General features: G+C 39.7%; 1 protein-coding gene across 1 annotated transcript in view; it reads right to left on the bottom strand.

Moving 5' to 3' along the window:
• PARVA (parvin alpha) overlaps positions 1 to 19,048 on the bottom strand; it is a 35,272-nt gene extending 16,224 nt beyond the window's left edge. The window contains exons 1-6 of the mRNA XM_018076098.2: positions 18,696 to 19,048; positions 8,134 to 8,223; positions 7,965 to 8,035; positions 7,231 to 7,333; positions 5,154 to 5,294; positions 3,071 to 3,186 (exon numbers count right to left, since the gene is read on the bottom strand). Of these exons, the coding sequence (XP_017931587.1) occupies positions 3,071 to 3,186; positions 5,154 to 5,294; positions 7,231 to 7,333; positions 7,965 to 8,035; positions 8,134 to 8,223; positions 18,696 to 18,723 (549 nt within the window). The 5' untranslated portion in view covers positions 18,724 to 19,048. The remainder of the gene's footprint in view (positions 1 to 3,070; positions 3,187 to 5,153; positions 5,295 to 7,230; positions 7,334 to 7,964; positions 8,036 to 8,133; positions 8,224 to 18,695) is intronic.
• Positions 19,049 to 20,149: the final 1,101 nt, after the last annotated feature.

The raw sequence follows: 20,149 nt of genomic DNA, 5'->3' as shown, positions 1-20,149 counted from the left end.
GCAACAGTGGCTACAACTGAAATAGCAAACTATAAAAGTCACTGAGAAATGAAGCATGAATTAACTCCCCATTAAAAAAAAAAAGCTGGGTGCACTTTCCAGTGACAACAGGAGACTTTAGTGGACAAGCTTGGCATTTTCTTCCTTCACACCTGAAAGACTCCACAAAAAGCCATGATGATCTTCCTAATCACTTACCATTTTAAGTTGTCAACTACCACTAGAACTAAAAAATACATCTGAAATCTGGGTAGGACGTCTGGAAATGTAAAAGGTCTTTTCTTCATCTCCCTTTGTGTCAGCAGTTCTATGTAACTGAGGGCCAACCACTTCATTTCCCAGAAAGAAATCACACTTTGAAAACCTTCCCACTACTTGGATGGCTTTTTGCCTATGTATTGTTGCTATCCATTCATCTGGAGGATCATGTTTTATAATTGCCCCAAATGAAATGCAGAATTATTCTGGAGCTTGAAAGAAGAAACACATTTGTCACAGGTTCAGAAAAAGACTTCTTGGGAACATGGAGCCAATGCTGCTCTTAAACATTTCAGACCTTCCCAGGTCTGTGGGACCAATGATCCTCAGCTAAGCTTGTGATGTACACCTTCATCTAATCTCACTAATTTCCTAGCTTTGCCCAAGAGTAGTTTAGGCACCCAAGAATTGCTGTCCCAGAATATACTGCAGCCATTCTGGCTGCTCTGCCAGTGCATTCTTATGCTCTCTGACTTACGTCTCTTGCACACAAACAATCTGTCATCTAATCATTCATGGGCGGCATAAATAAATAATTTTTAAAAAGAGGCAACTTGATGACAAGATCCAGCTCTCCAAAAAAGCTCTCCCTTGTTTCAGTAGATACGATCAGACAAAGCCTGGGCTTTGTTCAAAGTTATTCATTCCGTTAGTATGGAAGGAAAAGAAAATAATATAACAGAATAGCTACAGAAGGTCCAACTATCACATTTTTTCCCAAATCAGCTCATAACACAGATTTCATATTACTCTCATTGCTAACAGCTTTTGTACAAAACAGCCAAAGGAAACAAGCTTTCATAAGAACCTGTTGGGCACAAGCACACTTTTTTGTTTCACAAATATCTTTGTTTCTATTTCAATGAACTATACCCAGCCAACATGGTAACCCTCAGATTTTATGTGTTCCTACACCTAGAAAAATCATGAAATGAATTAAGTTCTTCTTAAAGATTTCATAAAAGTACTTTGTTCTTTTAATTTCCCTCTCTCAACTGTTCTCTTCATTGAACCATATTTGGCAGAACTTAAAACCAGCTACCACAGAGTTTGTTAAGCTTCCCTAGGCTTGACCTTACTTTACAGAATGTATGAGAGTTTAGAACTTGAGGTGTGCAAGTCTGACCACTAAATTAGGCTTTCGGATCTGCTGACTGTTGATTAAAACCTCCATTCAGTTCAAAAGGTACATGATGCATTACAAAGAATCAGTCCCATGGGACATGAAAGACAGATTTAAGAAATAAGCATGAAAAAACCCACTCACCATAAAATAAAAATGATAAATGTCTCAAACAATTACAGTAAGTATACTGGCCCCCACCCTCTGTTAATAGGAATCAGCACAGCTTTGGAGTTTCACTGAGTGGCTTTCACCCAGCTCGGGGTCTGCAGGGCAAAATCTTCTTCAGCATTACTTGGATTTTATTCTGCTGCAAACGCTTTCTCCACAATTCACTGGCGCCTGAGCTACAGCTGTGCAACTAAGAGGCAAAGCAGTGAGCCAGATTCTCCCACTACTTATTGTTTTTAAATTGGTTTATCTGTACTGACTTCAGTGGATTTGCTGTTGAACTACATTAGCCTATTAAACAAGAAGACAATTATATCCACTGATTTCAATGGGAATTTTGTCTGGATGTGTGGAGCAACAGCAGAAGATCTGCTTCTCCACTGTAGGACTGTGTTCTTTTTCTTGTTTAGTTTCTCAGCATAAAGATGCCCTGCCCACTGTACTCCCGATTTCTTAAGTTGGTTTTGGCGGAACTTGGAGGAAAAGCAGTGTAAATAATACATCTACAATAGCCAAAGGAAAGTGCTTGAAAACTATGTTCCTCTGAAGCCTAAATGCAGATTTCTGGGGTTCCCCTATCTCTAGAGAAACCCATGAAGCAGAATCTGAGAGTCAATGAGTCATTACCAGGCACCAGTGATACATTTACCAGACTCTCCTTCAGATTTCTCCCCAAATTACTAATCTTGTCCTATTTGAATGCTGGAAAAAAGAGCAGATAGTTTCTCAGATCTGTCTCACAGATTTTTCAGTCACACAAAACTTTAGCAATAGCTCTTTCCACCAGTTACTTCAGGGTAACATCAGCTAAAAGGCATAAATAAAGACAGTTACAGTATGAAAAATAAAGGCAAAGTTAATTGGAGACAAAGAAAAGCAGATTAAATGGGAAGAGGCCAAGTAAGATAGGGCAAGCACAAGTCCAGCTGAAAGAAAAATGATGGACAGAATAACATAAAGAGTTTGAATGGATGAGGCTCTAATAAGGAGACTGACTGACAAAAAAGATTTAGTTGATGGGGAGTTTTTTGCGTGCTTATGAGAAAACCAACACTGTAATCAGACTGAATTAGTATGCACAAGGCTGAAAAAGAATATTTAGTCACCTAACATGAATCTGAATGTAATAAACAGTGACAATTCATCATTCAGTGCCAAGAATGATTTGAATTTCTACACAAGTGAGAAGACCGTCAAAAAATGGGAAAAATAATAATTCTAGAGATCACACTGAGTGATAAACACATTCCAACAATAATAATGCTTCATATATTTTTAATGTCACAGTCTGGCCACTTCACAATCAAAATAAGATATTCTGAGCCCCAGCTCAATCTGGGAAAGCACTTCTGCCTTTTTCTGGTTGAAGCACTGTCAGCAGAGAAGATGCACACGTGTTTCTCGCCGGCCAAAGAGACACACACATGCCCATCCAAACAGAAACTCCAGATGCATTTCTCAAGAAACCCCTCAGTCATTTTCACAACACTACCAAGAGCTGTTTAACACCTCTCTTACCTGCACAACAACCACCTGAATGGACACGTGATCAGGGAGTCTGATTGGCGCTCGAAAATACTGAGATAATGCAACCAGAAGATGAAGTATTGCTACGAGACTTTTAGCATGAACAGCTGAAATAGATATCAAAAGCACAAGTTACAAACTGCAAAGTAACTGGGGCACATATTTTTTTTACTTCTTAGGATGTAGGGATTATGGGACTCTTTTCCTCTTACCACCTGGAGCCGGGGGCACTTTTAGGGCACCTTGTCTCTACTGAGCTCCTCCTGCTCGACAGGCTGTGAGAATGAGACCCAGTCAGCAACGTGTGTCAGCACTGAAGTGCTACTCTTTGCACCACGTCTGGATGCCATAGGCTTATGTAGATGGAAATCTAAAGCTAATCCAAAAGCCAGATTTCACGTACGGCAGTTTAAGTGCCGTCTCTGCGTTCTCCTTGCCTCTCCTTTATTCCTTTTATTTCAATGAGGATTTATGGACTATCAGAAAGATATTTTTGTACTCATAACATGCACTTATTCATTTTTAAGTGTCACAATGTCTGCAGGATGATAAATGAGCCTATTTTGGCAGAAGACTTAAGCAATAACTTACTAAACTCAATGACTCAAACATTCCTCATGAAGTTGTTATAGTTCTGTTATTGAAGCTTTTTCACAGCAGGTTTCATAGGGGTAGTTAACACTAACACAACTTACAAGATATCAAAAGCCGTGCTGTAGGAAATCCTTAATCAAGTATCAAGCCATTGGCATGAAAGTGAATAATTTCTAATTCTTATTATTGCCTTTCTTCTTCTATTTTGTTTTTGCATTCCTCAGAGCAGTATTCCTGAATGGTCTTTTATAGCTATGGTACAGTGCACTTAACGTTTCTTGTCTTGAACTAACCAATAACTCCTACCTCACTTCACTGGTAAAGCACTAAAATATGCTTCTTCATTATCTTCTAATGCAAGTCTCAGCTATACCATGGAGATACCAATTCATATAAAATGTGGCATTGCTGTCAAATTTTGATGGTGTGCCAGCGGTCATGGATGAGGTGCTTTAAGAGAGCACTACAAAGATGTCTGCCTGCCTGGCACTGGTGTGTGCCACAGCTGGGTCCAGCTGCTGCTATCTATCTCTACTTCAGCTCTAAAACACATGTAAAACATTAAATTAAAACTAGAAGTTAAATTGTTGGGCCACTCCACACACCCTGCCTCCAGCTGCAAAACAGAGAATGGAAAAAACCTGGGGGGAGGCTCAAAAGAGAAGGGGACAGAAAATTCAGCAGGACCACACAAAGGGGCAAGTCAGAACGCCTAATGTTCACTCTTCATCTCTTGAGATATTTCTCTCCCTCTCACTAGTTTGTTGTGAATGGAACAGGACACTAAACCGCTCAGCTCAAAACAGGCACAGGAGACAGGGAAACTGCTATGTACTGGTCAAGGTATTCCCCAGCATGAAATGATTCTGAAAATCAATCTTAAAACAGATTAAGAGGCCTAATTTTCTGAAGCTGGTAACCTGCTTTCTGCAACACATGTGCACCAGAATGTCTCGTGTTGGGCCACTGAAGGCATTTCTCTTAGATATTGCTATGTTCATTTTTAATACATAAAAAAGGAAGGACTCAGAACTAACCTTGATGAGAGTTTTGTAATCAAAACTAGTGGCTCAGATTTTGTCTTAAATGATCAGGAAATATTATTCCCATCTATGCTGCAAATTTTACACAAACAAAGAGTTCTAGGACCTAACCCTCCTTCTGCCTATTTACTGTGTTTATTCAGGTACTTGCCTGTTTCGACAAACCTATTTGGTAACAGAAAACTTAAGCTGGTATGCACATGGTCTTCAGAGCAAAACCACCATACTTTGACAGACTCTGAGAGGACAGGTCATTGAAACTGAAGGCTGAGCACCAGTAAAGAGTGAACCATATCTGGAAATGCCCTTCAGAGCAGTTCCTGCCATAAATAACAGATTTCAGCCCTCCCTTATCATTGGATATTTCAGAATTCCAGATAGCACCTATAAACTCCCAGCTGCCAACAAATGAGAGCAGCATAGCAAACACAACTTACAGTCAACGTTCCATTTAATGCTTCTTGGGGGGAGTTTAAGAGTCTCATTGATCTTTTCAAGCACTGTCTGTAACTTCTGTTTCTGAGCAATTTCAGACTGAGTAACTTCGGCAACGTTCAGCTTCTCACTTTCAAGCTTCTCTGAAGTGACAGAAGAAAAAACAGGAAAACCAGTTGTCAACTCCATGAAGAACACAAAGACATTCCATACACCCAGAGGTACATTTAAGAGGTACCAGACTTCCTAGTTTTAAATTATCTTAAGTTTTCTTCCAGGGCCACTTTCCCCCAACTGAGCACCTAAAGATAAGATCATATTTTCCCTTTAGTTACACATTGCCAAGGGGAAGGCCAAGTATTATCCTATGCCACACTACTGGCTAACAAATATTTGCTGAAACTCCCTTCAGGGAGCACCAGACTCGGAGGTATGGACCATTACTTCTATTGCTACTGAATGAGAGAGTACCACTCTGCAGGAGAGTGGCTTTAACAGCAGACCATCAAACCTAGAAAACCAACTTTCAGATTCATTTCATCAGCCTCAGACTCCCAGCTTCTACCTCAGATGCAGGAGATTAAAAAATTTTACTTGGCCCATTTGTGATAAAAGTGAAGTGATTCCATATTCACAGAGGTGAAGGATGCACCAAAGAAATGCAAACAAGTTTTTCTGGAGGCATGAAAACAAATAAAACCTCAGGTAATTTCTTTCTATGAAACCACAGCCCTTTTCTGCACTCAAAATTTGCAGTAGAATTTAAAATACTTTATGAATTGGTGTGTTACTGATTAGGACAGACTGCTATGTCTATCATACATGGCTTAGTGTTTAAATTTAAACAGCAAGCAAAAAAAATTTAGCAGTAAGACGACAACATCAGAAACAAAATGCTTGGTCACCTATCAATTTACTTCTATGAAAGAATATCCCATTAAGAGATATCTTATTTGGTAAGAGCTGATCTTGTTCTCATCAAAGGGAACTGAGTATCTTCCCAAAGGGAGCGAGCCTGAGCTACCAGTTTAAGAGACTGCTATCTCCTAATCCTCCTATATATCCTAATCCTGCCTGAGAGACTGCTGTCTCCATGGGTTTCTTGTGCCTCCTCAGAATCAGTCTCACAACAAGACCAAAGTCTTCAGTTAGCATAGACCTGATCCACAAGGAATTGAGGGTAACAGAAAAGATTCCACTGAAATTTATAAATGCTGGATCATTATACGGACATTTAGGAGTCAGGCTGCATCTGATATGCATTTTTTGGATTTTGGGTGAGGTCACTGGAGGTCTGCCCATGTGAATCAAATTGCTCAGTCTGGGGCATATCCAGTCCATCACAACATATTCAATAGCTCAACCATTCATAGAAGGGAATAGTCTGTGTAGTCTTTATTGTAAGTGCTCACATGACGTTTCAAGATTCATTTAAGATACTGAAAAGAAATTTACTGGAGACTTTATGAGCTGTAATAACTACGAAAATGGCTTCCAAGCCAGCACTGTAAAAAGCACATGCCAGCTCTGCATTAGCAGTTTCTTTTCTCTATCTGTTTCTCAGCTGAAGCTCAGTTTGCAGTCCACTGGGCACCATTACCTCAGCGACGTTAAAAGCCAGACATCAAATCAGAGAAATTCCAACTTTCCAGAGGAACTTCGCAATGTGAATAAACTACAGTACAGAATGAGCAGAGATTAAAAACATCCACCGTTGTACTGAAAATACCCTTTCCTTCAAACTTACTTTCCACTTGTAACACGGTTAAGTTTGTGCAGCACATATGCAGATAATAAATTTAATTGGACTGAACACTGTTGCCAAGACAAGAACCCTCCCTCTCTAGCACCCCAGGTAGGCTTTGTGCTGTTCTCATCAACTGCAGAGCACCACACATGGCCCTGCAGCTCTGAGGACTGTGCGTGCAGCCTATTGCTCAAGGGCCTCATAATACAATGCTATTTTTATATCACTTAGTGGCATAAATGTAAGATGATACCAAGGCTCCTAAGTAGGAATAAGAGATCCACTTATTGACAAAAGTGCCTTAACAGCGTGCACGTATATTTTTTTCTTACCAAATAATTTCTGCAAAACTTGTCCATCATACAGGTCTTCAGCCAAGTCTTTCACAATAATCCTCTCTCCTACCAACACATCATTAATCCAGTCAATTAATACCTATATGGGAAACACAAATTTGGCAGTATTATAGACTATTCATTTGCAATTTAAAACACATGTCATTTTGTACGATGATGAAAATAGAAAATAGAAAGAATACCAAATTGCAATGGCTCAAAATACAGCCTGAAATACCATGAGAAGCAAACAGGAAAGACTCAGGAAAGACTCTTCTAAGGTGGCTGTGTCAATGCACCACGAGGTCTAGACAAATACCAATGGATTCAGTGCCTCCTGGAGTGAAATGTTTCCCTTGCTTTCAGTCGCATTTTAACATTTTATTGTGAAGCAAAAGATTCTGAAGTTGATTCTGATGAAGCATCCTGCTGAAGTTCTAACCTCAAGAGTCAAAAAGACGAGGGAAAGTCCGTGTGATCCTATGTTGGTGGTGGGATGGCACTGAGAATCTAGACTCAGGATTTTAATTGAAATTCTTAAGTCTCTCTGTGCCACATCTAGAGAAAGGTGCTGCAGCGAATGACCTGCCCAGTTCACTGGGATGTGCACACCAGATGGTTTAATTTAATTAATATCTAACCAGTGCTTTGAAGTGTTCAAATGAAAGAGGTCCGGGTAGCATCAAAAAATAGTTTCACTTTCCTGAGAGTGTTTACATGCTTTTCATTACCTTCATTAGTTCTTGTAATTTTGGGTCATTTCTTGAATTCGGATCAACCATTGTTCGGACTTCATTTTCCTCTGGAAGGTTTAAAAGAAAGATATTAGTAGCTATTACAGCATGACACTTTATTTTACATCAAGCTTTTATGTTGAGATGTAAAATTGTCGTGAATTACCTAGCATAGTGTCCTCAGGGTCTAGTTCGAATGGAATTGGACTGAGAGGCAAGTTAATGGCATTCATTCCTTCTTCCTGTAATTCAGATACTAGGAAATAAAAAAGAAGAGCTTGGTCAAATTTCAGTTTGATTTTAAAAGTAGCATTAGTTGTCTTAATTTCCTTATAAGAACATGACTCTATTAGATAAGTCACTAGGTGTAATTACAGCAATAAAGGATAGCTAACAAAAATTGGAGGTCCAGCCAATAAACCTTTACTTGTATGAGTAGATTTTTCGTGGGTAATGGTTCTGGAATTCATGCAATTGCCTCAAATCTTTTCCAGGATAAGGCCCATTGTCCTCGAATTTTAAAAGGCTCACTTGCATTTTAATGGTCCTGATGTTTTAACACTAATGAATCATTTTAGCTGAGGGAAATTATTATTGCTCTCAGCTATGTCACCCTTGCTCTGGAAATGCTTCAAGTTTAGCTACTTGAGCAGAGCTGGGCCTGGCTATATATCCATGGAGGAGTTGCCACACTGAGAAACTACTCAGGACTGAAGGTGCAGCTGCAGCTCACAGCTACCTCCTTTGCTCAGGTCAGAGGCAGCCCAGCCAGAGCAGGCTGTGGGATGCTTCTGGCCTGTGTCCTTGGCCTTTCCTTAGCAGAAATCCCGGTAGCAAGACCCAGGTGTAAGATGATGAACCCTCAAAAGTACTGCCTGAGTGTGGAGTCCAGCAAGAGGTTGAGAAAGAGCTCAAACGCAGGAGAAGGAGGAGTAATCCAAGATCCCATAGTTTGAAGACACCTGCAGTTGTCGGGAAATACAGATGAGTTCTTACTCAGCCTAAGTCCCCAAATACTACAAAAGCCAATGCTCTGAGAACGTAAGAACAGAAAGATCCAGAGAAGTGGTGTAAAAGGAGGACTGCCACCAGTTCTGCACCTGGTAGAGTTCAGAGCATTCATTCCTCTGGGTGACCCAAAACTTTAGTAGGTTGCAAAGACAAAACCTCTCCTTTCCTGCCCAAACATGCCTCCTTAACAGACAAGAATAAACACAAAGAAGGCAATACACTAATCCTGCTGCTATGGAAGAACTCACAGCACTGCGCAGGGAGGGAACTCACGAGTTTGTATCTTGCTTTGTAACCAAGAAATCAGTGCAAACCTAGCTTATCAAACCAGGAAGGAGGCTTGCTGTCTGCTGTCTTATGAATGGCAAGTAAAAAATGTTGTTTTGATCACTCAGTTTCCAGAGTACAGACCTTTAAAAGGTGTTGTTAGCACATCTGTTCCAGTCATAGTTTAAACTTAAACAACTTAATTCAATGATCCTACATATGTCCTGTAGATTCAAATAGTTGTCTGCACCTTCTGATGTGAACTAAAGTATTTGATTTACGTGCAGATCCAGATTCACCATCCAATAGTTCAGATTTACTGGCTGATGCTTTCCTCAGTTTATTCTGAAAATTACAGAAACAATTTAGGTTGGGAGAAAACAGAAAAGTACTTTAGAGATCTTGTGTTTTGTGGCTGACTCATAGGTTAGCTTTTGGATGTTTTGCCTCTCTGCCTTAGCTTCCTGTGTGCAGTAAGTGTAGCTAAATTTCACATGAACACTGTGATAATCAGTCGGTGTGATAACAGGACTTAAAACTTTCCAAATATTTTCTACGCTTTGTGAAATGTTGATGAAATGCCTGTGCATGTTTCAAGAATCTGTGTAGCTGTATTCAGGCATCTATGTAAGATTCACAGCAATCATGGCTGCTGGAATCCTTATTACTTTTAACTGAACAAAAATATCTTTGAAAAATCCACTGCCTTCAATACTGAACCCGTAACTTCACTCCACACACTCACTCTGCTTGTGTATCTGTAAAATACAAATACTGAGCAGCTCTAAAGAGTCATAAAATAATGTTGACAATAATAGTTCCCTCGGTTGTTGTGTATTCTCTAAAACTGGTGGCTGAGAGCACCAGACCAAATTAATCCCTTATGTAACTCCACTGAGTTCTGAGGAGTTATAGCAAAGATGAATTTGGTCTAGCATGTACAATCTCAGGAACTGTTTACACTTAATGGCAGTTGTTGGAATTGTTAGCACTCCTTGGAGAAAATAACTGTTGCTTTTATTAACCTCTTTGATTTTTTTTTAAAATTATTTTTATTTTGGTTCAAAATGGTTATGGGCATAAAAATGTCAGTGGGTAGACCACGTGGAGGTCTTTCTGGTTTGACATCTTTAGTTCTTGCAGGACTTCTGCACAAAGGTTCCTAGGCAGAAAACATGGGGGGTTTTCACATCAATCCCAGGAGGGAGCATAGTAACTAAAATCTGTTCAAGCCAACTGCCTCCACTGAGCTCCCCTCTCCCAAAGGGCTTAAAGCTCTGCTTGGGCAAGACACACAGGAGAAAGCAGTCAGCTCATTTTCCTAGTGAAGGACAATAATGAAAGCTTTTGGTTCCTCTCTCCAGGGAGCAACCCGCTGGCAGAGCTGGCTGACATTTCTCCAAGGAGACTGAGCAGACCTTTCAAGGTTGAATGTTATGTAAGGAATTCTTTACAAGGCCCACTGAACCTCCCCGCATTTGTCCTCCAATGTGCACAACTATTACATTCTACTTTTAATAACATGACCTTCATCATATTACCAGAGTTTCTGAAAATAAGAGAAAGCAAACAAAACCCTGCCATTATCCTAGCATGGAAAGGGAACATAAGATACAAGGAAAATCATAAGAAACACACACAGGGAACCAATACATTGATGTGTTCTAGAATGCAACTGTTATATTTGTTGTACAGCAGGGGCTAAGCCTGCTGTAAGCAGCTCACCCAAACTGCAAATACACTGTGCACACCTGCCAGAGCCGTATGCAGAACCTACCCAACACACTGCCAGATGATCCACAGATCCCAGATGGATCCAGTTTGCAGAGAGGACAGCTCCTCCTCAGCCACTGCATTCTGCAGTGCACAACCCCTGCCCCAGGTTGGTATTAATCCCATAATAAAGACTCCACCTGCTCTCCTGTTCCCTACAAGCAGAAAACACGATGGAGAAACCCTGAGCCTTATAGCATCTTTTCAATTCTTTCCCAATACTGAAGAGCAAAGATTTGACTACAGATTAGTAATACTACTAAATGAATCAAGTAAGCACAGGCATTACATCAAGCTGTATGTAAAGTGAGTGAAAATGTACTATGTAGTATAGACTCACTTTCTAAGAATTGTCATAAAAAAACCCAAACATGACAAATCACTGCTATACACTTAGGTGTTTATAGAGGAACCACAAATATGTGATTGAGGTTGAGTTTGCATACCACAGTTTCAGCAGAGGAATCAATTTTTCAGCTGCCTTTCACTAATTTGTTTTAATTAATTTTCATGAAAATCACTTCAGCAACTTAGTAGTTTAATAAAAACAAAGAACACAGCAGTAGGGCAATTTTTGCAGCAGCTGAAATTAAAATAAAATACTCCAATTTTTTTAAATACTTTGAGGAATTACTTTGGAGCATCAGTAAAACCTCCAGTCCAAGCCTTACAGTGTAAAGCCCCAGGAAGGGAGGAAGGGATGCACCTGCAGCAGTTCATCGATACCACATCAGTTGCCAGACCAGTGCACTGGGACCTGTGGCAGTTCCTCTGAAGGAGAGTATCCACAGAGTTGTCTGTTTGACTTGGGGCATGCTTGGCCACTGGATAACCCCAGTAATTAGAGTTAAGACCACCTTTCTGTTCTCACCCTCTGCTGTGACCCAGACACAGCCCAGTTCATCAGCTACCATGGGACTTATGCTCGTCATGCTTATATTGGTAGGATTAGAGACTTTATCCTTTTGGACACAGGAATAAAATCCAGTCCTTCATGGTTTTGTTTTTTTTTCCAGTCACCATGCTGAGTGGAACTGGGGTCTGAATGTACTTTTAGAGCAAGACCCTTAAAAGCAACAGTTACACACGGGCCAGACAAATCACTGTGGATTGGCAATGTACAAGTCCCAGTTTTAACGCTGGACAAAGAATGGACATTTCTGCTCAGACTTCTGATTCAGCTCCACGTGCCAAATTTCTTGTGATGTAATCAAGTGTAACTCCACTGCTATCAGCTGTCAACAGACTTCCTCCCACCATGCCAGCACCAAATTTGGCCCCAGAGCCGGGGAGCCCGCAGGCCTGTATCAACAGCAGCTACAGCAGCTATTTTAAGCTGGATGGAATTCTTACTGGTTTAGATGCTCTAGGATTACAAGGTCATAAACCTATGCTATCAAATCCACGCTGGTGCTCTGAGCCAGGCCCTGCCCTTTGATGCATGCATCCAACTGCCATTGGAACTGCTGGAGGCCGAGCACATCTGAAAGTGGAGCACTGCCCATACGGTTTAAATTGGCTTAATTCCTCTAGTGCATGCAGCCTGTTGCTCCACATTGTATTTATTAGACAGTTTCATTTGGGTTTTTTACTTGTTTATTTTGTGTGCTGAAGGCTTTTTGCTGCCCTATTTAGTATTCAGGGCTTAACGTTATTCTGATTTGAATGAAACACATCTCATTATTTAACCAAGCTCAGAAATGCCACATCACCCAATGCACTCTCTGTGGTTTAGACATATTTTAGCATATCTATCCAAAGAATCATAAAATAAATACAGCAAGATGCAGTGTTAAATAGTCTCTCCTCTCAGTGCTACAGCCATATCTTCCCATGTAATTGATCCCGTACTTACAAAACTAAAATTACTCAAGTGCTACAAAAGTAACAGATCGATTCTGGAAGTGTGTGACTAACTAGAACTGAGCCCTAATGCTGGAGGAGCACAATGCCACAATGCCCCTGACCTCAATTTTTCAAAACCAGGAGATTTAAACATATGCACATACACCTACATAAATGTATACAACATTTCTGCAGTTCTTTAACTGCTTTCTTTCTGCAGCCTAAGAGTTTTCCATTCGAGGTCTTCTCTGCCATTTTGAAGGTTGCATGTGCTTTCGTTGGGTTCGTTGTTTTTTAGTTTTTTGTTTTGTTTTGTTTTGTTTTTTTTTTTGTAGAAGCTGAGTCATTCACATGACTCCAAGAGTTTAAGCTTTCTATAAAAAGTCAAAAAATATCTGATATTTTAAATCGCTATGGTAGGCAGTAGCTTTACATGTCATGCCTCTGTCTTAAGCTTATTCTTTAGACCATTTGGAATGCTAGCTGCATTCATATTGCCAGAATAACACTGGAAATTTGTATATATGCCCACATGCAAACATGCATGCCTATGCTACATACATTTATATATGTAGCCAGAAGTCATAGCCAGTTCAGAAGAATGCTGATTTTCTTCAAGAACTGTCTTTACTGCTCTTGTGTAAGACACACACTCAATTACAATTGAGCCAAATTTAGAAGAATTGCTTTTTGGTTTCATATTCTCTTTACTGGGTGCAAATTTCTGGTAAATGCCCATGACCGTGGTGGTTTGTTTTTGTAACCACTCCTGCACAAGAGTAGCTTTACTTCTACCAATTTGATGGCCTGCAATGCAGACTTGAGTGTAAATGAGTGTATCTGCACAGACTTCAGTGGATTTATGCTGATTTATACCAGATCACTGGCTCAGTGGGATTCCTGTTCCCTCTCACATACTCCAGTTCTATAAGCTGATATAATTCCAGTGGAGTAATTCTGGATTTGTACTGGTAAATATGAAAACTGATCAAAATTACCTAAGATGGTAGAGAATGAGGAAAAAAAACCCAGCAAAAACATTTTCAAAAAGTCCTAGTTTAAGCTTTTGCAGAATGATACTATTTAGTCAAGCAAACTTATGCAATTGCTTTCTGGGCAATCCATCCAAAATGTTAATTTCAAATACTTGTGTGTGTGCATCTTGTAAGTCCACAAAGAGAAAAGAAAATATTAATCTAAAATGGTACTGCCTAATTTTCTGGAATACATAATTCATCCAACATGGATTCTGGCAGCTCAGCTTTAACTCCGAAACAAAAGAAATCCACACAAAAGACAATAAATCTGCATAACACATGGCACTAAAATGATCCAATGGATTTATAGATGTTTACAAGTTTGCAGAGTGTGACACAGCGTCCACCAGAAATTTGATATTCACAGCACAAAACATCATAAACATATGTCTGCAACTACAAAAGGGCCTTTTTATGTGGGGATCATTGTTAAAATTGTCTTCAGAACATAAACCTTGAGTTGTAAATGCTACTCCCCATTTATTCTCCAAGACATAACAAATGAGGGAAGAAAAGCAGAGATATGTTTGTAATTGAAAATGTTTCTCAGGAAATGATCTGTACAGGAACATCATTCTCATTCCATTAACTGCTGACTCCAAGCCAACCATTTGTAAAAGTAAATAAATATGCAAACTGGCTGACAACAATGTGCCTGTCTTTAATGTTTCTACATTAGTACTCAGTCTCCAAAAAAGAATCTATTTTCTTTTCTCATTTCTCCATTAAACCAAACATGGCATGCACACAAAAAGAACAGGAGTAATGCTGTTCACAAAAAAGATGGGAGAAATGCTATGATTTGATTTTCATGTATCCAGTAGAAATTAAATGCTTATTGCCTTGAGTTTTCTTTAAAGTCCGAAGCCACCCTGAAGTACCTCAGTGACTAGTTTGCTGTTCCTTTCTCTTTTGCAATTAACAGGGGAAAAAAAAAACTCCATAGGCTGACAAATGTCTGGTCTGGGTCTGAGTAGGTAAAAAACAACAAATCAGGGAGCAAACTCAGTCCTTCTTTCTCAGAATTTTCCTGTAGTTTCAAAGAGGTAATAAGTGGTGCAGTGTCAAGCTAACACAGATACCAGTCATTCCATTCATTCCTTCAACACATCCTCTCAACACATCTTTTAAAATACATAAGCAGTGTCTGCAGATGTTTTGAGAAGCTCGTTACCCTCCAGGAGTGTTTAAAACCCTACTGAAAAAAAAAAAACAGACAAAAAAACCCCAAAAGGCAGCTTTGGGAACAAATATAGACAAGAGTTTAATTGACACTGATTTTTACTCCCACTGAAGAATAAATCACGCATATGAGAAATGCTGTGACCATTCCAAGTTGTTATCAAAATGTGCTGTGCTGAATCTGATCCCAGCCTGCAAGCTCCAAACAGCCTCAGATGCTTACACAGGGTCTTTGTGCAACAGACACACACAGGTTGTTTGCTGGTGTGCACATGGTATCCCTATATTCAAAGTGTTTTATTGAAACCAATCCTTCCACAGCTGAGATTTCCAATTTATTGAGGTAAGTATTGACAGATCTCTAAATTGAGGCACATCACAATTACACAGAGCACTCGGGGCTACACAGAGACAGAGGGAGGAAGCATTTTTATCCTTCTCACTGATATTTTGATGTCTCTCGAGTTACAACAAATCTGCAGAGGAGAGGCAGACAGACCTCTTGCTGCAGTCCTAACCCGAAGCAAGTGGAGGCAATTGTTCATCCTATATGCACAACAGCTTGCTGCAACAGTTTTTTTCCAAACATTGTGGAGTGGAGAAGCTGATTTTGTAGGGCTGACTTGCCTCATTTTGTGAATCACCAACCAGCTAATAGTAGCTATTCCAACATCAACATGAGGCACTCATGCAGAGAAGACAAAACCAAGGATCTGTTCCAAGAAGTCTTTCCCAGCTCAACAAGTTCTAGCTATTCCTAAGAGAAAACCCAAAAATAGTTCATAGGAATGTGAGGGCACACCAGTAGCAAGCTGAGGATTTCCTGAATTTCTTGCTCTTTTCTTCTTGTGTATATAAGCCTCGCTTTTGAAGGAGAAAAAGTTAAGTGTCAGACCTACTGCATCTCAGTCATCTAGATGATTGCTTTTTCTTGAAAGAAATAGAAAAATTACTACATTTACTGGAAAGTTGAAGTTCCTTCTCAGAGACTGCAAATTAGTTTATGTATCACACTCTTTTCAAACTGTAGTTCCCAGAGTTACTTGTGTTTTAAGATAAGCATCTTGTCATCTTCAAGGAATGACTTTGTGACAAAGGATCAAAAGATTAGTAGTAAATGGCCAAGAATTTCTACATCTCAAAAGGAAAAAAAAAACAAAGCCCAAACCACCTTAATATCTTATGGAAGTTCCTCACACTTCCAGAACTTACTTTGGTGTCAAAGTCAACCAAGATGAAGTCTGGGGGTGACACAGAGGTTGGACAAGTAGCAAACACATGAAAGATGGGATAAGAGTCACCCAAAGAAATTAAAATAATAATGAATACAAATATGTAGATGTATTACTAATTTACATAATTGGTAGTTTGCAGCCCATTTTTTGCTACCTTCTGCATCAATCCTGGGCATCTAACCATGGTTCTCAGATTCAGTACAACAAAGGAGAATTAACTTGCAACATCTAATTCTGTTTTTCCCCTCCACTTTAAAGATTTTCAGTTTCTTGCTATGCTTATTATTTGTGCCTACCACACAGATGGTTTCTAAAAATCTCTGCAACATGTCCTAGGGAATTGAAGTTTTTTGTCAAGGACAGAATCAGGATCTAATTTGGGAATTGGGATCTAAAGACAGGCCTTCAACATGGGAAAACTAGGCTGTGGCTTTGGCTGGATCAACAGAAACCCAGCTACATTCTTAAAGAAAATGGGCCAGATTTGGTCAAAGCAAAAAAATGAAACCTTAAAATGGCAGAAATATATCTTCTAGCATACTGAAGAGTAAGCTGCCCTCTGGGGTTCTCTCACCAACGTGGAGGTTAACAGGTATTTGACAGCAGAAAAGCTTCAGGGTTTGACTGTGACAGCAAGGACTACAGAAAAGGTAAACTTGCTTCCCCATTCTTATCTCACAGGAGTTTGCACCAGCAGGATGCAGGTCTGATGTGTGGAAGTCCTGCTTTTTCCCAGCCATACAGCTTGAAAGGCCATTTCAGGGACAGAGATATTAGGGCTGTGGCAATCCCTGGCTAGAGGGAGGACTTCGGTCAGCTGGCATAAATCACAGTGTGGTGTGATCAGTAGTATGGCTGTGCTATTCTCCTAAAACATATTTACACAAAAGTGTAAGATGATGATGCAAGACAGGACTTTGGTAGCACAAGCTGGAAACTATGTTTGGCCTAGGAAAGCAGAGTTAGTTCTCAATTTGTGCAGGAAATAAATGAACATTTTCCAGTCTAGGTTCTCAAATCCCTTAATCAGAATTAATTCATTTAACATCCCACCAACAGAAAAAAATAGCATTATCCCCATTCTGCAGCATAGAAAGTGATGCAATTTCAGATGATGGAATACATCTACATGTTTCCTTTCTGGAGACATAAATTGCACTTGTAAAATGGAAGCTTGGCACTTGAAAATACAGCCTTACCTGTCTGCAATGTTACACTTAGCCTGACACAGAGTGGACAAGAATACTCTTGCTTTCCAAACCCATGTCATTGTAAAGAGAACACCCTTCTTTCCATATAACCAGTAGTAATGATTTTCATCCATCCCTGTGCCTTGCCTTTCACAGGCCCTGCCCAGTACCCTCCTGTGCATTCCTAATTTTCCTTATTTCCTCATAAAACTCAAACAGCTGCTCCAATTTCCAAATGCCCTAAAATAAAGTACTTTATTGAACAGTTCATCTGATTATGGTGTTCACATGTTATTGTGAGGACCAGCTCTGAACTGCACATGCATTACAACTGTCTTTTCCAAGAAATCCCAAACAAGCTGTAAATTTGGAGCAGCACTTGCTACCACCTGTCAAGAGCTGTCAGACAAGGGAAACACCACTGTGTAAGCTCCTACCTGTCAAATGCATTTCATGGGTTGCTGTCATTACTAATGTATCTATTTCAGCAAGAAGAGCAATCATATCAATAGTAGCTGTGGCTGTATTTCCTACCTTGCAGGTGAATGTACCAAAACCTGCAACTCAATAATCTAAGTAGATAACCTTAAATGGGTTTTACTTCATAGCACTGACACATTTGGAGTTTCTCAGAAATAATCTGCAGCTTTCTGTTGCTGATGTCATAAATGAGTTTATGTTGCTCTTCCTATTAGAAAGCATACAGTATCACAAAATTTTCATTTTAATAAGCACAAATATTAAAACTTACCTACTGCATAACACATAGCTCATCTGAAAATTTCTATCCCAAGAATGCTTTCAACTACAGCTTGCTCTGAGTGGAAATTCAGCTGATAAAAATCACTGTTTTCACACTGGAGCCAGTGTTAATTAAGGACTGAATTTGTACCAAACTGAAGCTAACAGAAACACATACTCTTATGAAATACCACTAGAATGAAATAGCTAATTCTATCTCACTAATATTGCAGAAATATTTTCATGGAATAGCATTCAAAATTAACTGCTGTATTTTCTTCCTCTTTTACCCAGGAAAAGCAAAGTCTGACAAGGGTAAGAAGAAAACATACTCCCCTTCTTATCTCCAAAATATTACAAACCAAAAATAACTGCCATTGAAATACACAAGGTCAGAAAACAATGCTCCTAAAGTATCACAGAAGCCAAGTCAGTCTAGTCTCCTACCTTTAGGGCAAAACGCTCCACAGCCCATCGTGGGGTCGCTGGGCCACCCTCATAGTGCATCACAGGGGGGACTGCAGTCCTTAAGGTGTTTGAAGCCCCTTGCAGGCCCCTTTGCTGCTGCTCTTCAGAGAAGCTGTATTAACTTTAGAGCCTGTTTTCCAACAGAATGGTCCAAGCACATCACAACTCTCGGCTCGGAGCATCGCTTCAGAACAAGCGACTGACTGCCTTTATAATTTAATATGATGCCACATGAGACTCATAGACCATCTGCAAAAGAAACCAAATCTGCTTTTTGCAGCTTGGCGAGTTGTGTTCTGAAGGCTGTGATGCAGTTTTGATTGTGTGCCTTTGTTATCAGTCATATAACTAAACAAAGTGCTCAAAGGGCAAGTGTAAAACACACGTTTTTAGTAATCGCAGTCTGTTTCTGCTCTAGTTAATTTGTACCTTTTCCCCTTATAACTGAATAAAGTCACAATTCCCCTCAAAGTGTAAGAAAGCTCTATGCATAGACATGGCAATATTTTTGTTTGTTTGTTTGTTTGTTTGTGAAACAGAATCTGATCAACAGGAGTTACAGAATCCTTGAAGCTTGTTTCCAGAATTGAGGTGCGCGTGTGATATTATCAAATTCAGGTCCTGGTCACAGCACTCTTTTCTCTAAAAATACTTCCCAACTGAAATAATTAGCAAAAGTCACATGGAATGAGGATTAAGCTCTGAAACAGTAAAAGGCATATAAAAAGCTAAAAAGCAAAGGAAAGGAGAGGTATGAGCCATCAAAAGAATAATAAACTACTGGTAAGAAATAAACTAGTTTTATGGTCTATAGGTCCTTCCAAAGAGGGACAGTAATGAAAATATAATCTAAAGCAATTACTTGCTTGGACTAAAAATCAAATTCCTATGAAGTTTTCTACAGACTAAAACTTTTCAGAAGCTGTAAAATGTTTAAGTGTCTGTTTCAACTTGGAGCTGTGTGAGGGAAGTGACACATCCCTGGCTCATTTCTAAGTAGTGGAAAGTAGTTACCTTTCTAGTTTCCAATTGAACTTCATTTAAAGTACCAGTGCCAAAAGACAAGTATGGAGAACTAAGCAGTATTTATTATTTAGTGTTATTCAGCTGTGCTACACAACATTCATTCCGCAGGTTTCATGTCAGATGTGATTCCTTGTAGAAAAAGACATGGAGCCCTCATCACAGTTCTGAAACCTCATTGTTCTCCAGTTCTAATGAGTCTCTGATACACATTGGTCTGTGGCTACTGGGTCACTCCTAAAAGCAGCTTTCTCCTGCCAACATTTCCATTTCATGCAGTACTCACAAGTAGTAATGGGGCTCCCCATTCTGACTCCTGGAGTCCTGTTGCCTTCTGGCACTGGAAAACTGGATTGCTGAACTGCTGAATAACAGCATTCAGTTACAGGACAATACTGAGCTGGCAGTTC

The sequence above is a fragment of the Manacus vitellinus genome, unplaced genomic scaffold, assembly GCF_001715985.3.
Source record: "Manacus vitellinus isolate BGI_N305 unplaced genomic scaffold, ASM171598v3 scaffold_30_pilon, whole genome shotgun sequence".
In the NCBI taxonomy this organism is placed as follows: domain Eukaryota; kingdom Metazoa; phylum Chordata; class Aves; order Passeriformes; family Pipridae; genus Manacus; species Manacus vitellinus.
This window is presented reverse-complemented; position numbering and strand designations above follow the sequence as displayed.